The sequence below is a fragment of the Fonsecaea nubica genome (assembly GCF_001646965.1).
Source record: "Fonsecaea nubica strain CBS 269.64 chromosome Unknown Scaff12, whole genome shotgun sequence".
Taxonomy (NCBI): Eukaryota; Fungi; Ascomycota; class Eurotiomycetes; order Chaetothyriales; family Herpotrichiellaceae; genus Fonsecaea; species Fonsecaea nubica.
This window is the reverse complement of record NW_019173685.1, coordinates 177,319-201,092: the sequence shown is the minus strand read 5'-3', so window position 1 is coordinate 201,092 and position 23,774 is coordinate 177,319. Positions and strand designations below refer to the sequence as shown.

Here is a 23,774-nt window from a genome sequence, read left to right as displayed (position 1 = left end):
CCATGTTACGATGGCACTGACGCTTCTCTTGACAATACAGCTTCGCGTCTGTACAAGTCGTCTTCGTCGGGTCGACACAGATACATCCTGCCGCTCCGTCTTACTAAAGCTCGCAACTATCGGAGAAGATCTGGATTCCTGCCAAACTCAGGGATCTATGAGCCACTAAAGAACCAAGGGAGAACCTAGGTCGACTATGGTACAAAGTATTGCATTTGTAGCGAAGGACGGTGAACTAGGGTGGAGAAGAAGGTGAGGTTCTCATCAAGAGGAATTCCCTATGGCCTCCACAAGAATTGCTGCCGTGACGGTTCATGGGTCCCACGTACATCCATAACGAGGGCAAAATCCATCTCCAACAGTAGTTGGATATAGCTTCTCGCAGCACATCAGGTCTTTGTGCGGGTCCCCAACCCTGCCATGGTGATCCAAGCCCGGAAGGTTGCCATCAACCGTCTCTCCCGCCCGAAACGTAGCAACAGTCACACCTCAACTGTATAGGAAACAAAACGGGAAACAGAATCCGGTGGAGGAGATGTTCCGCCCGACAGAGTGACGGTCAAAGCGATACGAGCCAATCCGCGCGCTCTACATGAGGTGGCCGTGTGGATTCAATGCCTGGTACTCAGGCTTCTGCTATCATTGGCAAGCCTGCAAGCTTACAAGGCCGTGATGGAAAGAGTCCAAGCCTGTTTGTGCTGCCGTGCGTTTTGGTTCCCTTTCAGCACCGGGATTTCCACGCGAATGGGCCCCTCCCCTCCCCACCCCTTGAAGGTTCGAATCGTAGATCACGACGATTTGCTTGGAGGTTAGAAGTCTTACCTCGTCTAACACCATTTTATGTGACACGATCCGACATAATGTCTCCAAGGTCCCACGACTCGACATGATTAATCGCATATGAATATCTGTACATTGACCCGACCGCCTAATCAACAATCAATATGGCTGTCTATGACCCAAATACGGCGAAAGTGGCCATTGCCACCGGTGCCGCAGTGAGCGGATCCAACCTCTCCCTAAGAATACTGGAGCTGATGTATAGAAGACGAGCATCGGTGCCCTGGCGGTACGCAATTTGGTGAAAAGGGGCTGGCACGTCGCCATCCTCGACATCCTCGAAGAACAGGGCGAGAAACTATCGGCAGAACTCGCGCCTTCCACCATATTCATCAAGTGCAATGTTTCGAGCTACCAACAGCAGGCGGAAGCCTTCCAGAAAGTGAAGCAGCTCCGGGGAAGGCTGGATGCGTTTATTCCGAATGCCGGTATCGTGGAGAGATCGTCCTATTATATTTTCCGACATCGAGGCAGCACTGAGGTGGCACCGGAGCCAAACACCCTCGGAATTGATGTGACGTTCAAGGCGGTAATGTATGGGGTACAGCTGGCCATACACTTCATGAGGCAGAATGCCACCCCCGGAGGCCAAATCGTCACAGTGGCCAGTGTAGCAGGGCTATATGGTACGAGCATATACCCGGAGTATAGTGGCACCAAGGCCGCAGTAAGCACTTTTTTGCGTCTCTATATGCTTTGTGTCTGGTAGACCCGACGCGAAGATCGCTGACACGGATGGCAGGTCATTGGCTTTTCTCTCGCCGTTGCCCCGATCCTGCAGAAAGTAAGTCTCCTGCCGCCACGCGATGTGTTATGATGCTGACAACCTTGTATAGAAAGAGAATATTCAGCTCAACACTGTCGCCCCCGGGATTGTGAGGGCAGAGGTTGTCCCTCAAGCTTTGATCGACGCAAATGGATACGAAAAGTACGTATATCATCACTTGGACTCCCTGTGAGCACTGTCTGACAAACCTCTGTTCTGTAGTACAACGTCAATGGATAGTGTGATAGATGCATTCCTATATTTCCTCGACAACAAGGACATTGCTGGCCAGTTTGTGGAGGTTTCAGGAGAGAAACGCTTGGTCGTGCCCCCCCCCCCCCCCCCCCGACCGTATGCCAATGGTACTCCCTCCCAACGGGCTGCAGCAATGTGGGCACCTGTTTTCCAACATGTACATGGGGAGCCCTCAGAGGTTCCGGGAGAAATCACCTGGTGGACATAACTGAGCCGTCCATGATGGACAGTGTGTCAGTCGACCGAGGACGATAATGTAGGGTGTTTGCAGAGGATTTTGCTCCCACTCTGGGCAAGTGATATTGTGCTGAAAAAGTAGTCGACAGTGTAAATCGTTCTCACAGCCTGAAACAAACCCCCGCGTATTGGTATAGTGTCCTCCCAATGGAATTTCCCACCTATATGCCGGCTTTCCGCAGATAGTATCGGCTATAGTACTTGCTACCACATCCGCGGCAGCACGATAAGAATGCTGTTCTTGGGTACAGCTTGACTGACACGACTTGTAAGCCATGATGAGCCCACACACGGCCAACGGGCCGAAAAGCGGGATGGTTACTTCAAGGAGAAGCGGGGAAGCCAGATCTATTTGTCGTGTGGCTCGACTTCTTCTCGTTGGCGTTCTGTACCCCATAAAGAGAACGCTGGAGGCGGATATTTTGCCCCGGGGGCCAGCAAAGTCACCTTAGGCTTGATGAAGTAGTCTGCTATTGACTCAAACTTATACTGGAAAGGTTTGAATTGACAGCCTTTCCTATATCGAAGCACCCAGATGCCGTGCACTCTTGACTCCGAGTATCTCCAGTCTCTTGAGCGATGGCTTCCCATGCTCGATCCTAGAGAGAAGCCTGCATTGGAGATTGAACTTGGCCCTGGTGCTCATTATTGACAGTCCGGTGTTGGATATGAGAAGGTTTTTCTGGGCTGATCGACAGATGAAGTTTCCAGAACGGGTACCCTTGACGTGTAATTCTGCAGATGTATCTTCCCTTGCACGTATCGGGACTTGAATATTCAAGGCTGAGACTGAGTCATGTAGAGAAGTGCAGAGCCGGGGCAGAGTTGTGTGGATTGGCCGGAGTTGGGTCTGTGTGGTTTACATTGTCTAACGTCAAGACTGAGTCTTGATTCTTGATGTGCCTCGTGCAAATATGACCAACTATTGACCAATAAGACATTGCCTTATCGGTCATAGTCATGTGGAACAAGCATCAATTGTTATGTCAGCCATATCCTCCCTTGGTGCACTCACGTGCCCGTCTCTCTCGGCATTCAGTAGAGGCCGCATTAATCCGTGTCTTGGCACCCCAATGAAGCTTTTCTCCGCGAATATCAGGAAGGAAGCGAATTTCACCATTGCCACCAGACCCATTGCTTGTTGTTGCCAGTAGCAAGCATTATCTTGAAAAAAGAAAGATGCTGTTTAAGCTCGGGCACAAAATGGAGCAGATGACAAATAACGCTTATCCTTTCTCAAGTGTTATATTTTGCCCTCGGAGGAGGCTTGCTTGACTGACCAACCTTCCATCACGCAAGATAAATCATTCAGATCTGGGCTCTGTGGTTCCCATTCCTAATTCAACGAAGCAAAGCAGCAATGGTAGAAGCAAACAAGTTCACGGTCCAGGTCGATGATGGTGCCAAGTTACACGTCAAGGTGTTCGGACACGACCCATCCGGCTCCAAGCCTCTACTGATGGCCCTTCATGGAGCACCGGGACTGTTCACTCATGCGGAGCCCGAGGCCTGTTTCGCCCATCTCTCTTCACTCTTCCAAGTTCTGGTCTTTGATGGAAGGGGAAGTGGTGCGTCTGACATGAGTGGGCCGTTCACACATGAACGCTGGATGAAGGACATCGACTATCTCAGGTATGTGGACGCGCCATAAGAGCGCCGTGGACGACTAACAGCGAGGCTAGGGCCTGGACACAGGTAGAAACGTTTGTACTTGCTGGCCATTCTTATGGCGGCTTTCTCGCCCTTGACTATGCTGTCAACCATCCAGGCCGCCTGAAGGGCCTGATATTGATTGATACGTGGACGGTCGGAACTTTGGGCGCGATGGGTGTTCTGGCCAACATTTTGTTGTCGGATCGGGTCAAGGTGGACAAGGATCGTCAGGTCCGCGTCTGGTCCGGCAATCTGCTCAACGACGAGGATTACCGGGATGCGATTGCAGAACTGCTCCCCTTTTATGCACCTCCTGAGCACGCTTCGTTGAAGAGGACCTCGGATTCTGGGGACCAGGTTACTACCTCTGGCGAATTCTTTGGCCCAGGTGGCAAGTTTCATTTCAAGACCCAAAATTGGGCGTTTGGTTATAACATGCCTCGTTTCGACGTTCGACAGCGACTCCCGGATATCAAAGTAACGTCCCTTCTGTCCTTCTTTTTCTGTGACCTGCTGCTGATCTTATAGGCTCCTACGCTCGTCGTTGTCGGACGCTATGATTATGTCACCCCGGTGAGCTTTGCTGAGGAGATGGCTAAAGGCATTCCAGATGCACAGCTGGAAGTGTTTGAGCACTCAGGACACAGCCCACAGTCGGACGAAACCGACAAGTTTCGCAAAGTTTTGCTCGGTTTTTTGCAAGCTCGGATTCTCTGAATATGTTGGCAATGAGTTGGATTTTTCCAGTGAAGCTCTCAGTAGTAAGATATGTGTTGGTCGTAATAGTCGTATTTTCCAAAGTGATCTGGACAGCGACTTGATTGTACGCAGTCTTTGCAGCTCCGGGCATTGTTGGCCTTAGGTGTCAGGGGCGTATGTGGGGTGGGCGCAATGGGGGAGTACGGGGAAGCCCGAGGGCCCGAGGTCCCTAAGACTATCCATTTGGAGAGGCAAATCGATCCCTGGGGCTGCCCCTTCCATGCCCGTAAAATGCAGACCAATTGAAAGCCTTGATGAAGGTGGGGTGATTCTTTTCTCGACTTCTATTCACACAGCTTTTATCAATTCTCCTTTGCTGAGACCTTGAATCTGGACCACATTCTTTCATGGCAATGCCTCCAATTCTCATGACTGTATGAGCCAATTGTCATGGCGTCTGCAACTCCCGAATCTTCAAAGAGACATCGCCAGAGCAAAGCGTGTGGGCGCTGTCGGAAGAGAAAAATACGGGTACGCAAGTATCATTCCATGAATTATCGTCCTGATTTCAGTCTCACCGGCACCCAACTCCAGCTCGCTGATAATATCATGTAGTGCGATTTCCAATACCCGACGTGCGGCGCCTGTGCTTCTGCTAGAGTGACGTGCTTGGGGTTCGATCCGCTTCGTGGTTCCGACAAACCTCGGAGCATGGTCCGTCATCTGGAGGCACAAGTTGCCCAACTCGAGATCGACCTCGCTGCGATCAAGACCCAAGCACAGCCTGATGGCGTGGATACGATAACACAGCTCGTCGCAATGGCGATTGCGGAACCGACTGGCCGAACGCGCAAGCAAGAGCCACTCCTTCCCCTGACATCAACATATTTCCTCTCTGATGCACCTCTACCTCAGTTCAACCAGCAAGCTTGGGACGAGTCAGAGAATCTCGAATCGATGGATCAGTCGTGGCGGCCTATGGCCATCTCTTCCATTCCTGTCCATGTCATTGACGCCATGCTGAAACACTACTGTCAGACATATCTTCCTCAATACCCATCGATTGCCGAAGCAGATCTGTACCGAGCCAGGGATAGGGTGTATGAGAGTCCAGAACTCAGCGGCTATGACGCCTTCGTCATATGCATCACTCTGGCCATCAGCTCCAACACCCTGAGCTACATTGACGAGAAACGGGCGGCGTCAACTACATACGGTCTCTGGGCTACCGCCGTGGTTCACCTGGAGCAGGTTGGACTGACTGCCTCGTGGGAACGTCTCCAAGCGCTGCAGCTTCTCACACACTACGGCTTTCTAAATCCCCAACATGTGAACGTCAGTCATTGTGCCTCAGCTGCCAGTAGAATGGCATTTCAGTTCGGCTTGCATGAAGAATTGCCAATCCCTCGACAGATGAAACTGAGTTCAGCAGTCTTGAATACGCGGCGAAGGATGTTCTGGAATGCGTATGGCATAGATGCGTGAGATCTAACTACATTCCGCACCCTTGCTCTGGTGATGCTGATTGACCTTGGCAGGGCTGCTCACGTCGTTCGGAGTCTGCCATACCAATGGAAAAGGTCCGAGATCACAGCAAAGGTACCTGCAGTGTTTCATTCCCCGTAATCCGATTCGAAGTGACTAATGTGTTCAATGTTCAGTTCCCGGAGTCGGAGTCGCTAGCAACACCAACACACTCTGCTCATATATGGTCGCTGAGAGAGATAGAGTGTGATATCACTTTCGGTTTGTACCATTTCGACTTGCCGCTTACAGCTCTCACTGGCCCTGGTTCGTTCGAGGCATGGCTTGCGCAAATGCAAGCCCAGCTCGATGCTTGGTACCAAAAAGTCCGCCAGAGTGTCAATCTGACGGAAAAAATTGAGTTCCACGAAGTATTGTTTCAAGTTCAGGTCTTGAGATTGAACCGACCCTCTCCACGTTGCCCTGCACCGACCAAGGAGATGCACAAGAGAGCTCTGAAAGCGTCGATAACTTTGATCAAAGAATTCAGCGTGCTTGATCGATTAGGAAAGATGTTCATGCTATGGCACGCCGCTTTCTGTGTCATAGAGGCTGGGCTGTACCTGCTCTCATCTATCCTGATCAGTCTTGAAACTCCCACTCCGGATCGTCAACACCTGGAAGGAGAGGATGTTAGCATCCTGACCAGATACGTCAAGACTTTTCCGGTGCTCTTCTGGAAAATATCTCGTCGATGGCCATCCGTTTTGCCACACGCGTCCACCCTCGACAATCTTTCCACCTCGGTCTTGGAGGTATTGCAACGGTGGTCAGATGGGCAGGACCCGTCAAGGATTGAGACTCTCTCTTTGAGAGAAAAAATTGATCACATGACCAGGTTTCCTTTGACACCATCGCCAAATCAAACGGCTGCAACTCATACTGTAGGACCTGAGGTGCTGTTACAGTACCAGCCGTCGGATACATCCTCACAGCTGCTGGGAGCATCTAATTCTATCTTACAGACTTCGAATATTCAACTCTCTACTGAGCCCGAGGGTCCTTCTAACACGTCCGCGTGGTTAGGCAGTCGATCGAGCCTAGATCCCAGTCTTCCCATATTCCCAGAAACCTACCCGTTCAACTACATCGACCCAATGGTATGGGACTTCTCTGGACTTGATTCGGAGGAGATCTTTGCTGCATTACTTGAGGAAGCTTGAGCTGAGATCTTGCGTTTTGGCCTGCTACCAATTCGTTGAATGATTCTTTTCAACTACCGCGACTTGTGAACCTTCAAGACGTTTTGAATTTCGAATGCAAGCTATGTTACAGTTGCCTCAATTGGGGGTCATGTAAGCTTGGTACTTGCCCTGACAGAGAGGGTACGCCTTAATATCCTCTCGCATTTTACCTCTAAAGATCGCTTACAGCCGTTACGATGATTTGCACTCTGGCCGTATGCACGATGCTGGAAACGACGAAGTTTGAGCGGTGCCAGATGTCACCAAGACACTGCACTATCCAGATGGCAGTGATGATGCTTTACCACAGCCGTGGCGTCTGGGTCTCAACTCCCTCACATCAACAGCCAGTTCATTCCCATTACAAGCGACATATGACAAGATCAAGAGGCCGAGGGCGACATACAACGACAGATCGAGGTCACTCCACTTCAGAAACCCCTGAGGGATGGTGATCACTCCCTGCTGTCAAAGGCATCCACTCCCTTATTTCGTGCCGTGGACGGGGCTAAGCGTGAGACTCGCTCACCAACCAGCGCAACTCCGTATCCAATTATTAGGACAGATCCATCTGAGATCGGCAAATGCCGCGCTTCATATTATTTCATCAACACTGAAGTTGAATAATCACCAGTTTCCCACGGAGCCATTCACAGGACAAGAATTGGGAATCGTCTTGAGACATTCAAATGTCGGATTTAGTATCGATGGGATTACAAATCCAAGCATGTCTCAAAAGCACCTGCACCTGCTCAAAGAAGGAGAAGTGAGTAGTAAACACAGCACTTTGACCATCTGAAGCACTGGAAACGCTCTCATCATGCCTGGTGAACGGCTGTTCTCACCTTTGCAGCTCGGCAATGTCAAACTCAACCACCGGATTGTCATGGCTCCATTGACACGATTCCGGACCGACAATGACGGTCTTCCCATGGAATTTGTACCTCTCTACTACGCACAGCGTGCGTCGACACCGGGGACGCTTCTCATCACCGAGGCCACATTGATCAGCCCTCGGGCATCGGGCATGGCCAATGTGCCAGGAATCTGGAGTTCGAAACACATCGCCGCTTGGAAGATGGTCACAGACGCCGTGCATAAGAAGAAATGCTTCATTTTCCTTCAACTCTGGGCCTTGGGTCGGAGGGCAGACCCTGACCTTCTCCGGCGAGCCGAAGGTGGTCCTTACCCGTTGGTCAGTGCAAGCGCAGTACCCCTGAGCAAAGACGCTCCAGCACCCCGCGCCTTGTCGCACGAGGAGATCCAAGTGTTCATCGACGACTACGCTGCGGCAGCGAGGAATGCCATGGCGGCTGGCTTCGACGGGGTCGAGATCCACGGCGCCAACGGCTATCTTCCAGACCAGTTCCTCCAAGACGTGTGCAATCGCCGCACCGACGACTACGGTGGAAGTATCGAGAACCGTGCCCGTTTCCCCCTGCAAGTCACCAAAGCGCTCATTGCTGCCGTCGGCGACAGCAAACGGGTTGCGGTCCGTCTCTCGCCGTGGACTGATTTTGACGGTCAGAGAATGGCAGACCCGGTACCCCAGTTCACTTACCTGATCTCGGAGCTCAAGAAGCTCGACCTAGCTTATTTGCATCTCGTCGAGAGTCGCTACGCCGGCGACGTGGCGAACGCATCGTACCATGTCTTGACCCGACGGAACAACCCCTTCATCCAGCTCTGGGGATCCGAGGCCCCGATCATCCTCGCCGGCGGCTTCACGGCCGAGACGGCAAAGAAGGCCACGGACGAGGTATACACGAACTCGAACCTGTGTGTCGCCTTTGGCCGCTTCTACATAAGCACGCCCGACTTGCCGTACAGACTTGCCGAGGGTCTTCCGTTGAACCCCTACCATCGAGAATCCTTCTACCTGAAGATGAGTCCGGCGGGGTATACCGACTATCCTTGCAGTCCTGAATACATGGCAGGGCAGCATGCTGACAGGAAGGGCGAGTAACTGCTCTTGTATGAAAATTTTCAGGTATTAGCCGGGCTAAAGGAGGTTATCTAGAGAACAATAACATAGTAGTTCCCGGCCGTCCGAATCTGCTCCATTCATTCAACCGACATATGGCTCAAATAGCTACTTTTGAACTACTGCTGCGTGATGGGCGTCCTTTCCCACCAAAATTTACACTGTTCATCATAACAAGTCTCGTGGACCAGCTCGGCCGGTATACCCCCGTCGCCGCCGACTAATTCTCTATTTCCCTTTCCCAGAACCATGGTGAGCGGTTGATCGGGGGTGTAGGGCCTCCACTCTGGTCGATGCTTGTATCTGCCGCGCAACTTGTTTGGGTCGCCGTCATTGCAGATGAAGCTCGTCAGGTAGGCGTGGAACATGCCCGAGACCTCCTTTTGCGCCTCGGAGAGTGACGTGGTTTCCCGGTCGTATGTCTCGTATTTCAGGTTGTCCGCGTGCGCGGCACCGTTGAGCAGCGTCGTCCACACGTCCCAGTGGTAGAGGTACACGGGCGGTGCGCCCGGCAGGGACGAGGCGTAGTGTGCAGTCTGGCGAACCGGGGCGATGAGAGCAAATTGGCCATACGCCGCCTCTGTGCGCATGAACTGCGGCCCGATACCGACAGTGCTGACACGCTCATCCTGGTACGTGGGATCGCCGGTCGATGGATCCGGATAGAGCGCATCCAGTTGGGCAATATCCTCGTCAGGCAGACTGGGAAGCAGCACGCGCATGAACTGTGTGAACTGCTCGGGGTTGGACAGAGTCTTGTCCACATACAACGATCCCTCGTGCGAACAGAACCCGGTCAAGATGGGAATCTTGTAGTACTTTCGCTGGCGCCAGCTCTCGGTCGGGGCCTGGCGAATGATATCGCCGTCAATGACGGGCCGGAAGGCCCATTGCATCGTAGCCTTGTACTTGTCGAAGACGGTATCTTGGGCCGCAGAAATTACCGAGAGGGGCAGCTTGCGGAGGAACTCGAACGTGTCGGCCGCGGGAAGATCTTGTCGGCAGCCCGTCGCGGCGAGAAAGTCTTGAAAGTATCGTTCTATCGCGTCGGCGTCGTAACGTCGACAGTCCCTCGTCGTGGCAGATCCAGACTGGATGATTGCTCGGTGGAAGGGACCGGGGTTATCATCGCTGTAGTGAAGAATGAGGTGTCCAATCTATGGTTGGAGTGGTCAGTACCTCGTAGATCCCGCTCGACTTCCAGGAGGGATTTTGGAGAACTTACAGCAATTGCGCCGGCAGACAGTCCCATCAGAGTGACATTATTCTTGTCCCCACCAAATGCGTGAATGTTGTCCTGAACCCAATGGAGCAGGAACCTTTGGTCCTGGAACCCCAAGTTCAGAATACCTTCTTCCGCAGATCTCCTAGATGGGAGAAACCCAAGTGCCCCCACGCGGTAGTTGAAAGACACGGCCACGAAAGGCTGCTCCGACCATGCCACCATGGATGCGGTGTTCTGCATGGACGAGTTACCCCGGTTGAACGCCCCTCCATGGACGTAGACGAGCACTGGTAACAGAGTGCGGTCAGCGTGCTTCAGCCTTGGTCTAAAGATGTTGACCGTCAGGCAGTCCTCGCCGTAGACGAGAGGGATGCGAGGAGGAATCAAAGGGTTTCCCGGAGCGGCCTTTCCATAATTCGAAGCGTCAAAGGTCTCGATCGAGGGCTCGAGGGCAGTAGGGGGTCGAAAGCGGAGGTCTCCCACTGGAGGCTGCGCGTATGGGCAACCCAAGAAACATTCGACCGGCTGGGGCAATCCATCTGTTTGCACGGTACCCTTCAGCTTTCCTTGCGGCAGGGTCACAATTGGCGATTGGACCCCTTCCGATTCTGAACCCATTGGCTTATCTCGTTGATGATATGACTCCTGGGCTGTCGAGAGGTGAGATCGAGCAACACCATGTATCAAAGAGACGGACACAGAAGAAAAGGGTTATCTCGAGAATCTGTGTGTCTGATTAACTAGCCGGAAATTGATCAACTTATTAACGATAACCTTACATCTCAACATCGGCCGTGGACCTGGACATGTCCACATCTCATTCAGAGAGTACTCGGTACACGTTTGTCTGGGCCTTTGCCGGCAGACTCGATACAACGGGCGGAGCTCGACCTCGGGTTTACGCGAGATTGGAGAAGCACTCCGCGACGCTTCTCGGTAAACGATCATCCCACCCCATACATTTCATCTCCATACAGAGCTGGAATCAGATATTCGGCATGGAAAAGGTGGAGAAATGTACATGTGACGGTTGTGGATACTAACAGTATGGAGATCCTCATGAGCCAATCGGGTAACGCGCAGAGATACTCTCATAGTCTTCCCGAATTATCGTCTGATTAACTCTAGTTCCCAGATACATCTGGGGTTTGTGCCAGTGGGCAGAAACTCTCCAGCATTTGCCAAGGGACAAGATTTTGCCACTGCGAGATTAGCAACGGAGTTGACCTTGAGGCCATGAAAAACTCTAGGCTATCTCCTTTTTTTAATCATTATCGGCATGGTCTCGGCACTCTTCGTGGCTTCCTAACAGCTGAGTCTGGATCGAATCTGGGGAAGAGGAGCTCGTTGGGTCTGTAGGGTTCGCCCTGTGCCGTTGCAGGTATAAAGACACAATGGATTGACTGGAGAATATCTGTCGCGAGAGAAGGGTCATGTTCGTCCAATCTTGCTTTATTGTCATCACCATCATCCAACAAAATATTCGACTGCGACTGAATGCACAAGCCGTTGGTGCTCTGCGAAACGCACCTTTTTATATCTCCTAGCCAACAATGCCGTCGACTACCGAGGACATGAAGGATGCTGTTGCTGCCGAAAAAACCTTCGACATCGAGGAACCTGTCAAAGTCACCAGAGAGGCCGACGCAGCTCTTTCATATGTTGTCGGCGAAGCTGTCACGTACAGCGCTGAAGACAACAAGCGCATCCGGCGGACCATCGACCGTCATATTATCCCATGGATGTTTTTGACATTCACGGTGCAATATTTCGACAAAACAGCCTTGAGCTATGCTTCTGTCATGGGCATCGTCAAAGATACCCATTTGTCGAGCTCTCAATATGCGTGGTATGTCCTTAGCTCGTTGACTCGGTGCTTTTCCATGTCCCAAAGAGTTGAACAGTCGGTTGATTCTGACGTCGTGACGCAGGTTGGGTTCTATTTTCTACTTCGGATACCTGGCATTTGCCTATCCACACAATCGGCTCATGCAGCGCTATCCTCTGGCCACATATATCTCTGGTGTCATTATCGCGTGGGGAGGCGTGCTCTGTCTGCATGCCGCGTGCACCAACTTTGCAAGTCTGATGGTTGTCCGCTTCTTCCTTGGTGCCCTCGAAGGCGCCGTCACGGCCGGGTTCGTGCTCATCACAGCCCGGTGGTACCAACGAGATGAACAAGCTACACGGACCGCATTTTGGTACATCGGAAACTCGGCGGCGCAGATTGGGGGAGGTGCTTTCGCATACGGTGTCGCCTCGGGCTTTTTGGGCAACCCCAGCATCACCTTTCCTGGTTGGAAGGCCCTGTTCGTCCTCTCTGGTGGACTCACCGCCGTCTTTGGTGCCTTCATGTTCTATTTCTTTCCGGAATCCCCTCTGACAGCCAAATGGCTGGACGAACACGATCGACGCATTGCCATTGAACGTCTCCGGGTCAACCAGCAAGGTATTGGGAGCAAAGTTTTCAAGTGGCCACAGTTTCGTGAGGCATTTACGGATCCAAGAGTACGTCGTTGCCAAACGCCTATGCTCAGCTCTCTTCAATCACCGAATAATGTGCTAATGGGTTTTACTGCAGACGTGGCTTTGCTGCATTTTCTGTATCTTGTGGTTGATTCCATCTGGCGGCTTGACCCTGTTCTTCGCCCTACTGATCCAAGGCTGGGGGTTTGATGCCCGGACGACCCTCCTCCTCAGCATGCCTAGTGGCCTGACGCAGATTGTGACGAATCTCTTCTTTCCCTACCTTGCAGGCCGACTCAAGAATCGAATGTTGACGGCTCTTCTCGCGATGCTACTGAGCATCGCCTCCATCGCCATCATGACGGGCCTGGCCAGCGAGGGTCCCACGGCATACCGCTACGGACAACTGGTCGTCTACTACGTGATCCTGGGCAACTCGCCGTCCCCACTCATCCTGATTTTCAGCATTGTCAGCACCAACGTCGCAGGCTACACCAAGAAGACGACCGTCAACGCCCTGGTCTTGATCGCATACTGCGTCGGCTTCCTGATCGGCCCTCAGACATTCCAGGATCCCCCGTACTACACCAAAGCAAAGTACACCATCCTGGGCGTCTACTTGGCCTCGTCCTTGTGCATCTTGGGCCTGTGGCTTCTCAACTGGCGCGAGAATAAGAGGCGCGACGCCATTGCCGGCGACCTCCCTCCTCAGCCCGAGGGTCAGGAGTTCTTGGACCTGACGGACATGGAAAACATGTATTTCCGCTACGCACTCTGAAAGAAAGTGGCCATGGATCTTTCGGGGGAGCTTCAGACAGCGTTCGACTTGTCACGATCAGAGAGCTGCCATAGGAAAAAAAAAGAGCTTGTGCAATAGGCAATCTCACATATTGTTATGGACATGGAGACTGTGAAGGTCTAGCTTACAGCGTATATCAGACGAAGTCGGCACTGTTCGACGCGCTTTGATCCGTCACGTACATAATACTCCCTCGAATATCTGTTTTGGGTTCTGGAGGGCCGATTCGCGTGCAGGTGTCACTGCTACCTATACAACTCGTTGGTTTAAGAACGGGTACTTGTACAGAGTATAGCTTCAAATTGGGGACATTTCGGACCCAGTCTAATGCGTGACCTAAAATTTGTAACATAAAGATGGACACTTGGACACTATTATATCAAACGATACACTATATATCAGACGAGGGAGCTCTGTTGGAAAGAAGATCGACGCTTCAGGTTAACTAGACACACCGTTGATTCAATTGGTCTCAGGTTTTGCAACCACAGTCAAACTAATTGAGAAATCTACAAAAATTCACTGCTCGCCATGCCTTCTTCGCCTAGAGACTCGGTCCCGTTATCCTGGTGATGTCAATCTCGTACCCGGCCTTCTGCTTTCTCAATGTAAACTGGGTCGCGCGATCCTTGGACAACGCCTGCAGCCGCGACAGGAGCGTAGTGGCATCTTGTTCCGTAGCCTCGATGGGCTCGCCGTCCTCCGCGATCGTGATCGGGACGAGTGAGCAGCCGGACACTTTGCCCCGGGACCAAGTGACTTTTGCCAGCGCGCCGATGTTGGACAGCGTGGTCTGCAGACTGCTCCAGTCGTAGGGGGGGTATGTGCGCCAGCTGTCGGCGGGGGTGACGACGGTGTTGCTGAAGATGAAGTTCCCCAGGGAGTAGAAGATGGGGCTGCCCTCGTGCCATTCGACGCCCTGCACGACGTGCGGGTGGTGGCCGAAGATGGCCGACGCGCCGGCCTCGACCATCGCGCGCGCCAGCGGCCGCTGGTACGTGGCAACCTCGTCCTGCGTCCTGTGGATCCACCCGTACGGCACGCCCCAGTGGATGGCCACGAGGACGACGTCGGCCTGGGTCTTTGCGTGGCGGATCGTCTGCAGAAGCATTTCCTCGTCCGGCTTGTACGTCTCGGTCTCGACGAAGGGGGCCATGCCGGGGGACTCGTCGATGGTGACGGTGTCGACGACGTATTTGCTAAAGACGCGGACGCCGGCCAGTCCCGGTCGCGACACGCCCGCCCCGGCGCCGTTGGGCAACGTCGTCGTCACGCCGATGTACGCCACCTTGACGCCGTTGACGGTCTTGAGGAACGGCGCGTATGCTTGGAAAATGTCCGCCCCGGTGCCGACGTGGGCAACGCCAACTCTGTCGAGGGCCTGGGAAGTCATACGCATGCCCTCCATGCCGTAGTCCATGGCGTGGTTGTTGGCGACCGTGACGACGTCGACGCTAATCTCTCGGATCACCCTTGCGTGCTGCGGGTCGCATCTCAGCGCGATCAACTTTTCCGCGGGATACCCGTCTTTGCAGAATGGCATTTCGAGGTTCGCAAAGCACGAGTCTGCCGCTTGGAGTCTGTCGTACACAGTCCCCGGACCCGGCGTCCGGTTGAGCCTGTCACTGAGAACGATGTCTCCTGCGGCAAGGATAGATACAGACATGACGGGCTCGATGAGTGATTCTTTCACAGGATAAAAATTCTTGTATGCAATCAGGTATTCAGACGTGAGATCTGGGGATTGTCGTTGTTTGCTATGTCCGGGATCAAATACGCCGTGTGCGTGGCAATAATAAATCACAATTACCTGTTAGGACCATATTTGAACAATATGTCAGAGTACACAACATCATGCACATAGGTCAAGCCTCCTCCTTGCTGTATAACCAGTGCGGATAACTTTTCAATTTCATCACCACCCTGGGACCCTGAAAACGGCACAAAGCGAGTCTTGACCTGGTAGGCTAGGGTGTGAGACTATCCGACTACCTCGTACATGTATCCAAGACGGGTTTGAGCGTAGACCACGCCTGCCGAAGCGCTGTTCGCCGATGCCGATGTGGGGAAGAGAATATCCCGGAAAGGCTAGCCGGCTCTTAGTGGATGCTTCAGTTCGTCGAATGCCGAATCTTGTGGGTCCAGCAAAGAATCCCCGATTAGCAAGCAAGCAAGCCCGATGTGATAAGGTGACAAGACCCCAGTGTCAAAGGGTACTGACTGTTACGCGGAGTATCAAGGACGGAGGAGAGAGGATATATGTTCAAAAGGGACTTGATACCCCTTCCCGTCATCAAAAGAGTGCTACACTGTATTCTTGTCCATATCAGTTCTTACTCGACAAGTTCTTACTCGACAATAGTACCAAGTAAGCAATGGCAGCTCCATATACCGTCCACACGTCGACGCTGTTCGACCCAAAGAAAAAAGCATTTGTCAACGATGTCTCAATCACCGTCAACCCCAAGACAGGCCTGATTGAGGCAGTCTCGCAACGACCATCAGGGTCACTGGGTGACTCGGTGCCAGAGGGAGACGTCGACCTTCGTGGAAGCATTGTCATGCCGGGTTTTGTAGACGCACATACACATGTCTTTCTCCACTCATACGAGTAAGTGTCTCCACGCTTGAACCGTTACAACGCAAAATCTGATGTTTGGGTACAGTGAACGAGCATCGCTGTTGCAGAAACGCGACGAGAGCACCGTCGAGAGGATTGTCCGCGCGGTGAATCACGTCCGAACAGCTCTGCTTGCGGGCTACACGACCTATCGGTAGGATTCTCCCCGGACGCTCCTCCATTCTTGGTTGTCTGGAAAAGTATCATCCCGCTGATTCCTTACGGATTGGTAGAGATTTGAGCTCCGAGTCGATGGGAGAAGGCGACGCTCAGCTCCGCGACTGCATCAACCGCGGCTTCACGCCTGGTCCCCGAATGTTCGTCGCGACACGTGCTCTCGCCAGCACGGGATCCTATGAGCCACGCACAGAGAATTCTTCAGGCGGTGTGTGCCTTCCAATGGGGGGAGAGGCGGTCGACGGTCCAGAGGCAGTGCGCACTGCGGTGAGGCGACGCTTGGCCGCTGGGGCAGACGTGATCAAGTTCTTCGCCGACTACCGTCGCCGAATCATGCGATACCCACCTGCGCAACAGCATCCTTACAAAGTCGGCGTGACGCATCCTCCAGCTGATCCAAACCCGGACCTGCTCGTTTTCGCAAAGGATGAGGTCGAGGCTCTGGTCCAGGAAGCTGCTATGGGAAAGGCACCCGTGGCATGTCACGCAGGGACTATCGAGGGAGCCAGGATCGCCATCGAGGCTGGTGTGCACACACTGGAACATGCCTATTTCGCGGACAGGGAGCTCTTTGAGCTAATGAAGGCGAAGAACGTTGTCTTCTGTCCCACCCTTGCTGTTTGTGAGCGGGTCCATCACCGACGATACCATGAGATCAAAGCACAGGCAAAGCTGGCCTACGACGTCGGCGTCCGCTTGGCTTGTGGAGGAGACACGGGCCCTTATCCCCACGGCCAAGGCGTTCGGGAGATGGAGCTCATGCTTGAGGCTGGTATCCCACTGGAAGATGTACTGGAGTCGTGCTTCGTGGGAGGCTGGGAGGCGTGCGGAGGAGACCTGTGTGGAATGCGATTCGGATGGTTTGAAGAGGGGACGAGGGCCGATATCATCGCCCTCGCTTCAGACCCGAGAGAGGATAAGAATGCCCTGAGAAAGGTCGACTTTGTCATGAAGGACGGTCAAATCTGGAAAAGAGACGGGCAGGGAGTCGGACTGTATCATAACAACCATGAGTGGGATCAGACGGGTGCCTACGTTCCCCCTAAGTAGTCTTGATAGGCATTTTGTTGCGAAGATCTTTTTCCTTGTTGCGCAACTAGACTCTGATTACTAGAATCTGATTATTCAGACGCAGGTGCTTCCAAAGTCCGTGAAGCTGACCATTGCACGCCAGAGTATTGCCATCACACACAGGTCCTCAGCAGACTGGGGTTCGAGGGCGTTGACCCGGACTTGGTAAACGCGTAATCTTGTATTCGCTCTCGACCGCATTCGACCATGAGACTCGGGTATGCGGCATTGAGAAAAGGGCAACAGACCGTCGTAACCGCTATTATGGCTTGAAACAGACTCCGCCATCCCGTCTCAAAGATGTCTAGAGGAACCGCGAATCCCCGATCCACCCCCACGGCGACAGGCGAAAAGGGTACGACTGCCCTCGCTGAGATCCGTCTACCAGCGCGTGGTGCAGAGTCCCGTAAAAATGCGGATTTCGAGCCCGTTCAGAGCTGGAGCGTGGGATTCTGTGACCGTCCATGAGAATTATAAGATTCACACCTCTAAGGAGGAATCAATCTTCAAGGAATACTCCCCGTGTGGCACAGGTTTTGATTTTGCTCGTCTTTGTTGTTGTGACCCTTGTGCCATCAAGTTTGCGCAGGACATCTCCGAACCGATCAGATGGCGATCCAAAGCAGAGTTACCATGGACCATCCAGTGATCAAAACAGTCCATTGCTCGGGCACTCCCTACGAGATTGGCCATCAGCACGGCGTGGCTGCGGCTGCTGAAGTCCACAGCAACATCAAAACATACACTGGCTTCTTCCAGGAAACAGCCCAGATTACTTGGGAGTCGGCACGAGAGCGGGCCGTGAGACAGTTTGTTCCAACTCTCAATGCCAAGTATCCTGAAATCCTTGAAGAGATGGCTGGAATCGCCGACGGGGCCGGCCGTGGTCTGACACGCGACGACATATTGACCCTCAACGTCCGCAGTGAGATCTGTCTGACCAACTACACAGATGGCTGTACGTCGATCAGCCAGGTAGGACCAGATGGAACAATGTTTCTGGCCCAGAATTGGGACTGGTTAGAAGAACTGCAAAACGGAATGGTTCTTCTACACATCCAACCCCAAGGGTCTGACTGTGCAATGAGGTTTCTCGGCGAAGCTGGAATCGTTGGCAAAATAGGCATGAACAGTGCTGGTTTCGGCTTGTGCATGAATGCCATCCGGTCCGGCGCTTTCAATAACGCCAATCTGCCCGTTCATGTCATGTCGCGTCGTCTCCTGCAATTCGCCACAAGTGTTGACGAGGCGCTGGCCATCTTGGACGAATTTGGCTTGGCCAGCACAAGCAACTATATGTTTGCCGACGCAGAGGGGAAGCATGTCGATGTTGAGTGTTCTCCAAGGGGTAACGTCTTAATCTCGCCACACGATGGATATGTGGCACATACAAACCATTTGTACGGACCCAATCGACCCCTTAAATTGGTTGATCACCCTGCGGCGAATTCTTTCTCCCGACTGGACCGCATACGAGAGCTCACTTTGTCCGATGCGAAGGCCAGCACACCCCTATCATTTCAATCTCTTCGTCACCGACTCTCAGATGAGCAAGGGTCGCCATTCTCAATATGCAGGGACAGACCTGCTGGGGCTGTGGGGATGGAAAGAATGACCACCTTAGCTTGCATTATGATGGAGTTGAAGAGTCGTACAGGCAAGGTGTTGATCGGTCGACCATGCGATAGTCTACCCATTGTAGAATGGGCATTTTAGATAGTAGAAACACCTTCGCAGCGTGTTGAAAGAGGAATAATATAGGGTTGCCTCGAGAATTTCTGTGCGGAGAAGCATTGCATCGTGGCCGACTATAGCACTTGCCAGAGTGTTTCGACCACTGTCTCCCAAGCATTCACAAAACCTGATCCGGCTTTCCACCGTGCTGAAAATGACGCCAGCAGGCTGGACACTTTCATTATTGGCCCCAGCGCGGGGCCGGGCCCCAATGCAGATATGGTCTGCAGTCGTGGGCCTGATAGGCGGTGTTGGTGAACAAGACCAGCCGCCCAGATGACGCCAGCTATAAGTACATGTTCAGCTGTCATCCATATACTGATGATGGAGTTGGTTTGGTTCAATCGAGTGTAGTGGTCGATAAGGACAGAGGCAGATTCAGTAATCAGGTGCACCATTCTGGGGGACGGAGCGTTCATACCGACACCGTTTCCGAATCTGTCCGGGTCGATAAATAGCGGACTCAGAGCAAGATAGAGTCTGGCAGAAGACAAACTAATCTCAGACCCTGCCGAGGCCACCTGGAGAAATTGGGGGATTAGTGCCTCGAGATATATCTCGGTTGGAACTGGCACCGTGGCTAGGGTTCGGTGAATGCGATGTAGTGAACTTTCAACACCAAGCTCATTCGAAAGTGCATGTAGAGGAGAGAGATGGTCGGCTGATGGTCGCAAATAAGTTTGCAAGAACAAAGACGGACGTCCGAAATGAAGAGATGCCAAACTATTGGAGCCGATGTTAGTCGCGAGCACAAGGTAGAGACGAACATGTGATACATACCTTTCCAACTTGAGGAGGACACGCTCGAGCCTTTCCAAGTCGGGGTCGAGGTTGGGCTGTCCAAGCGGGCCAGCCGCCTGCAAGTCTTCCATTGTCGAAGCAGCCCTTCCTAAAAGATCCCACAGCTGCCCAGAGCTGGGAGAGATCAATTCAATCACGGATAGTGCACATAGAGCAGTGCATGCCCATCTGAGTGTATTGCTTGACACTCGACATCCTCTATTGCAGAGAGCTAGCTTCTCGACATCCTCCCTGAACCGGGAAGAAATGTTGGACAGGATGGGATCGACATCTCGAGTAATCAGAGCAGATGAGATGGCAAAAATGATGGTCAGCGAAAACGCCACTGGATCATCTTTGTTCGACCCAGCCCATTTCAATGGGTTTTCGTACGTCGACAGATCTGACTCATGCTCAATTGGAAGGAGGACATACTCGGTTGCTACCGTTCGGAAGTAATTCTCGATGATGGCGCGTTGCGTCGATGGTGGTACGAGGGAATGTAACTCTACCTTCCGCAAGTCAATGTTGGTCAGGAAGGAGGTCATGGAGCGTGGCTCGTCAAGATTTGTCGAATGAAACCGAGAATTGGAAAATAGGTGCCTTCCTAGATGCCAATTGTTGGTCATTTGCCCTCGGCCCGTGGACTTCAAGAAGGACTGAATAAGTCGAGCTGAAGTTCCGGGTCCCAAATAAGCGATTCGTGTTGGCGACGGAAGTTCGTCACAAGCCGCCACTTCCAGGTGATATCCTTGCATGGATTGCGGTACTGCTTCCAACTCTGACGATTCGTTGGCGCTATCTTGGTCGGCAGCTTGCTGGATCTCCAGCTGAAGTGCCTGGACCTTTTGTTGCAGGGAGAAAAGATACCTGGCTTTATGAGTCTCGTGTGAAACAAGATACACAGACGAACACGAACGCGCATGGTATTTCCTCTCCAATGGAGTCGTCCCAAAAGAAACACTCAACGTCAGCTTGTTGACAATGTCGACAGGCCGGCAAAGCGCGATCACACTGTCATGGGCACAAAAGTCAGTTGTAAAATTCAAACTCGTCGACTCCTCACGCTATATCGTCGTTCTCACCTTGATTCTCCGCTTGCGACATCTGGTACAGACTTGAAAAGCCATGCTCAAGGTATCCGACCAGTCAGCTGTAGCGTCCATTTGATGACAATTCATACGCTGGTGGTTATTCTAGAGGAGAGTTCTTGTGGCGAAGGTTTTCCCTAACAAAACACCAGTGCCAGTCTTGGACCTATCACGTGATGGTACTTGGACGAGGTGTGACTTATTGGAACGTCAAGACCACTCAGTATACACTATGGAATAATTATTGGGGTTTTTACTAGTGCCGTTCGGTAGCCTTGGTTGAAGGCCCCCGAGAGTCTAGCGGACCTCTCATTATAGTACCTTAGCAATGGTGACCCTATCGGTTACATAGGTGTCTGCTATTACATGTACACGTGAGTCACTGATCACGCCCATGTACCTCGTACCAATATAAGTACTCTGTATACTCTATATAGTCACGATGTTTTTCCATTGAGTCACACAGAACACAATACTGCCCTCCAGAAGCCCATCTGGGATACAGTCAACAGGCTTGGCCGCGCTTTGATCCCCGCCTTCAAGATAATAGACTCCAAGCTGATCATAATGTGACCCGTACGGGAATTGCTCAATGTCCAGTGTTTTACTTATTACACTGTAGACTTCTGATGCCAATAATGACAACCCGGCATTTCATGCGTATACGCCACCAACCGAGCTCTCTGAGAAAGGATCTTTGGTATCATTGCCGGATTGGTAAGCGCATGCCACACAATCAAGTCCCGAACCTGTCGAGAATACGCGATCCGGATGTGATGCCTCTGGTGAACCATCATTTTTGCGACAGGCTGACAAAAGATTCCCCATCCGCGAGGTCCAGCGCCAGCCTAAACCGTATTTGACAAAGACGAGGCTGATCGAAATGGCGACATGACGTTAATTAATAATAATAGGGACTGACGACTGCCCAACTTGGTGCAAAAGTCCGCTCAACGGCTAAGGTCTGAGGTCGTAGGGCGGACGGACCCGTGGGCTACAGACCTGTTCACCCTTCACTTTGACCCTGTCATTCTGGGGTGTGGGGTTGGCTATACGAATATACGACATGATCGTGGGTTGTGGCCCAGAGTACAAAGAGGGCAGAGAGTGACTTGTTTGGATCCTTGATTTCACCTGCTGAGTTTCTAACGCAGAGATAAATAAAGGAAAGAGAGAGAGAAAAAAAAAAATATGGCCAATGTCCAAATCACATCCCGCAAAGCCTATCGTCGCACGGACGACTACACCCCCCGCAAACCGAGGGTCGAGCTCGTGACGGAACCGCTACCCCTTTCCCTCGCCGCCACATCAGTCTTGATCAAGGTCCACGCCGTGTCCCTCAACTACCGCGACGCCAATATCGCCAACGGCGGGAACCCTTGGCCGGTGACGCCGCATGGAATCCCATGCAACGACGCCGCTGGGGAGATTATAGCGGTGGGCGAAGGCGTGAGAAAGTTCCGGGTCGGCGATCGCGTGGCGCCCATTATCGACACGGAGAACCTCACGGGGCGAGAGTCGACGAGGTCGTGGTTGGCCGCCGACGAGGACGGCGTGCTGGCAGACTATTTGGTGTTCAGCGAGGAGAAGCTCACAAAACTGCCAGAGCACCTGGATTGGACAGAAGCCAGCCTCATCCCGTGTGCGGGAGTCACTGCATGGGCAGCCTTGAAGGATATCGGTGTGGGCAAAAGCGTCTTGATCCAAGGTATGTGTACCTCGTACAGCCACAAATCTCTGTCTCTGTCTCTCAAAAAAGGGGGCATCCCTTCACCCTCTAGTGCCAAAAAGAAATCCCTCCATCCAAAACTGACAAAAAAGGGTCAAAGGCACCGGCGGCGTCGCGATGATTGCTCTCAAGCTAGCCCGAACGGCCGGGCTCAAAGTGATCCTCAGCTCGTCGAGCGACGCCAAACTCGGGCGGATCAAGGCCCAATTCCCAACCCCACCGCTCCTCACAGTCAACTACGCCAAAACCCCCCAGTGGCACCAAGAGGTCCTGGATCTCACCGGCGGGGAGGGCGTGGATCTCGTGCTCGAGATGGGAGGCACCCAGACCCTAGTAAAGAGCATGAAGTGTACCCGGCGCGGCGGGACCGTCAGCCAGGTCGGCTACTTGAGCAAGCAGAGCCTCGACGAACTGGCAGAGTTCGTCCCCGTTCTCATCGATCGGAGGATTATCTTAAGGTGAGAGAGCAAGACACAATACCCAACCCCTTGGGGTTTCCCACTTCGCTACACACAAACCCATTTCGCAGGCAGAGGGGGGAAAACTAATTCTAGAACCAGGGGAATCAATGGCGGATCGAAACTCGAGCAGGAAGATCTCTGTGCCGCTATATCAGCCACCCAAATGAGGTTCAATGACATTATAGACAAGGTCTACGACTTTACCCAGGCTGATGAAGCCATCGAGGACATCTGGCAGGGGAGACAGGTCGGCAAGCTTGTGATTCAGATACCTTGAGGGACAAACCTCTCAGAATCATCAGGGTATAGAATGCGGTCTTGGGTATTGGCAGTTGGATGAGCCCCTTTATGGTGCAGCCCTTGACTTCGCACTCTATAGGTATATGAATGCCAGTTTAAACAAAGATACCGAATGGTTGCCCTCGTGCAAGGTGTCCAACATTGTATTTCACGCACCAAAAACACAGTGATGGCTTATC

General features: G+C 52.6%; 10 protein-coding genes across 10 annotated transcripts; 7 read left to right on the top strand and 3 right to left on the bottom strand.

The window, feature by feature from the left end:
• Positions 1-944: 944 nt before the first annotated feature.
• On the top strand, positions 945-1,799 carry AYO20_02748 (hypothetical protein; the record flags this gene model as incomplete). Its single annotated transcript, XM_022641052.1, has 4 exons — positions 945-998; positions 1,046-1,507; positions 1,583-1,624; positions 1,677-1,799. 4 exons carry the CDS (start codon positions 945-947, stop codon positions 1,797-1,799), a joined length of 681 nt encoding a protein of 226 aa, XP_022502927.1.
• Positions 1,800-3,458: 1,659 nt separating this feature from the next.
• On the top strand, positions 3,459-7,137 carry AYO20_02747 (hypothetical protein; the record flags this gene model as incomplete). Its single annotated transcript, XM_022641051.1, has 6 exons — positions 3,459-3,730; positions 3,781-4,228; positions 4,280-4,432; positions 5,066-5,931; positions 5,989-6,049; positions 6,112-7,137. 6 exons carry the CDS (start codon positions 3,459-3,461, stop codon positions 7,135-7,137), a joined length of 2,826 nt encoding a protein of 941 aa, XP_022502926.1.
• An 841-nt stretch (positions 7,138-7,978) lies between these two features.
• On the top strand, positions 7,979-9,124 carry AYO20_02746 (hypothetical protein; the record flags this gene model as incomplete). Its single annotated transcript, XM_022641050.1, has 1 exon — positions 7,979-9,124. One exon carries the CDS (start codon positions 7,979-7,981, stop codon positions 9,122-9,124), a length of 1,146 nt encoding a protein of 381 aa, XP_022502925.1.
• Positions 9,125-9,261: 137 nt separating this feature from the next.
• On the bottom strand, positions 9,262-10,985 carry AYO20_02745 (hypothetical protein; the record flags this gene model as incomplete). The annotated part of the gene is made up of 2 exons (XM_022641049.1): positions 9,262-10,299; positions 10,368-10,985. 2 exons carry the CDS (start codon positions 10,983-10,985, stop codon positions 9,262-9,264), a joined length of 1,656 nt encoding a protein of 551 aa, XP_022502924.1.
• Positions 10,986-11,920: 935 nt separating this feature from the next.
• On the top strand, positions 11,921-13,611 carry AYO20_02744 (hypothetical protein; the record flags this gene model as incomplete). The annotated part of the gene is made up of 3 exons (XM_022641048.1): positions 11,921-12,216; positions 12,299-12,875; positions 12,949-13,611. The coding sequence occupies 3 exons, from the start codon at positions 11,921-11,923 to the stop codon at positions 13,609-13,611; spliced, it is 1,536 nt and encodes a 511-aa protein (XP_022502923.1).
• Positions 13,612-14,176: 565 nt separating this feature from the next.
• AYO20_02743 (hypothetical protein) lies at positions 14,177-15,298 on the bottom strand (the record flags this gene model as incomplete). Its single annotated transcript, XM_022641047.1, has 1 exon — positions 14,177-15,298. One exon carries the CDS (start codon positions 15,296-15,298, stop codon positions 14,177-14,179), a length of 1,122 nt encoding a protein of 373 aa, XP_022502922.1.
• A 709-nt stretch (positions 15,299-16,007) lies between these two features.
• Positions 16,008-17,479, top strand: AYO20_02742 (hypothetical protein; the record flags this gene model as incomplete). The annotated part of the gene is made up of 3 exons (XM_022641046.1): positions 16,008-16,243; positions 16,299-16,406; positions 16,486-17,479. The coding sequence occupies 3 exons, from the start codon at positions 16,008-16,010 to the stop codon at positions 17,477-17,479; spliced, it is 1,338 nt and encodes a 445-aa protein (XP_022502921.1).
• Positions 17,480-18,133: 654 nt separating this feature from the next.
• AYO20_02741 (hypothetical protein) lies at positions 18,134-19,216 on the top strand (the record flags this gene model as incomplete). Its single annotated transcript, XM_022641045.1, has 1 exon — positions 18,134-19,216. One exon carries the CDS (start codon positions 18,134-18,136, stop codon positions 19,214-19,216), a length of 1,083 nt encoding a protein of 360 aa, XP_022502920.1.
• A 92-nt stretch (positions 19,217-19,308) lies between these two features.
• AYO20_02740 (hypothetical protein) lies at positions 19,309-21,121 on the bottom strand (the record flags this gene model as incomplete). The annotated part of the gene is made up of 3 exons (XM_022641044.1): positions 19,309-19,957; positions 20,015-21,028; positions 21,081-21,121. The coding sequence occupies 3 exons, from the start codon at positions 21,119-21,121 to the stop codon at positions 19,309-19,311; spliced, it is 1,704 nt and encodes a 567-aa protein (XP_022502919.1).
• A 1,175-nt stretch (positions 21,122-22,296) lies between these two features.
• AYO20_02739 (hypothetical protein) lies at positions 22,297-23,572 on the top strand (the record flags this gene model as incomplete). The annotated part of the gene is made up of 3 exons (XM_022641043.1): positions 22,297-22,813; positions 22,935-23,292; positions 23,395-23,572. 3 exons carry the CDS (start codon positions 22,297-22,299, stop codon positions 23,570-23,572), a joined length of 1,053 nt encoding a protein of 350 aa, XP_022502918.1.
• Positions 23,573-23,774: the final 202 nt, after the last annotated feature.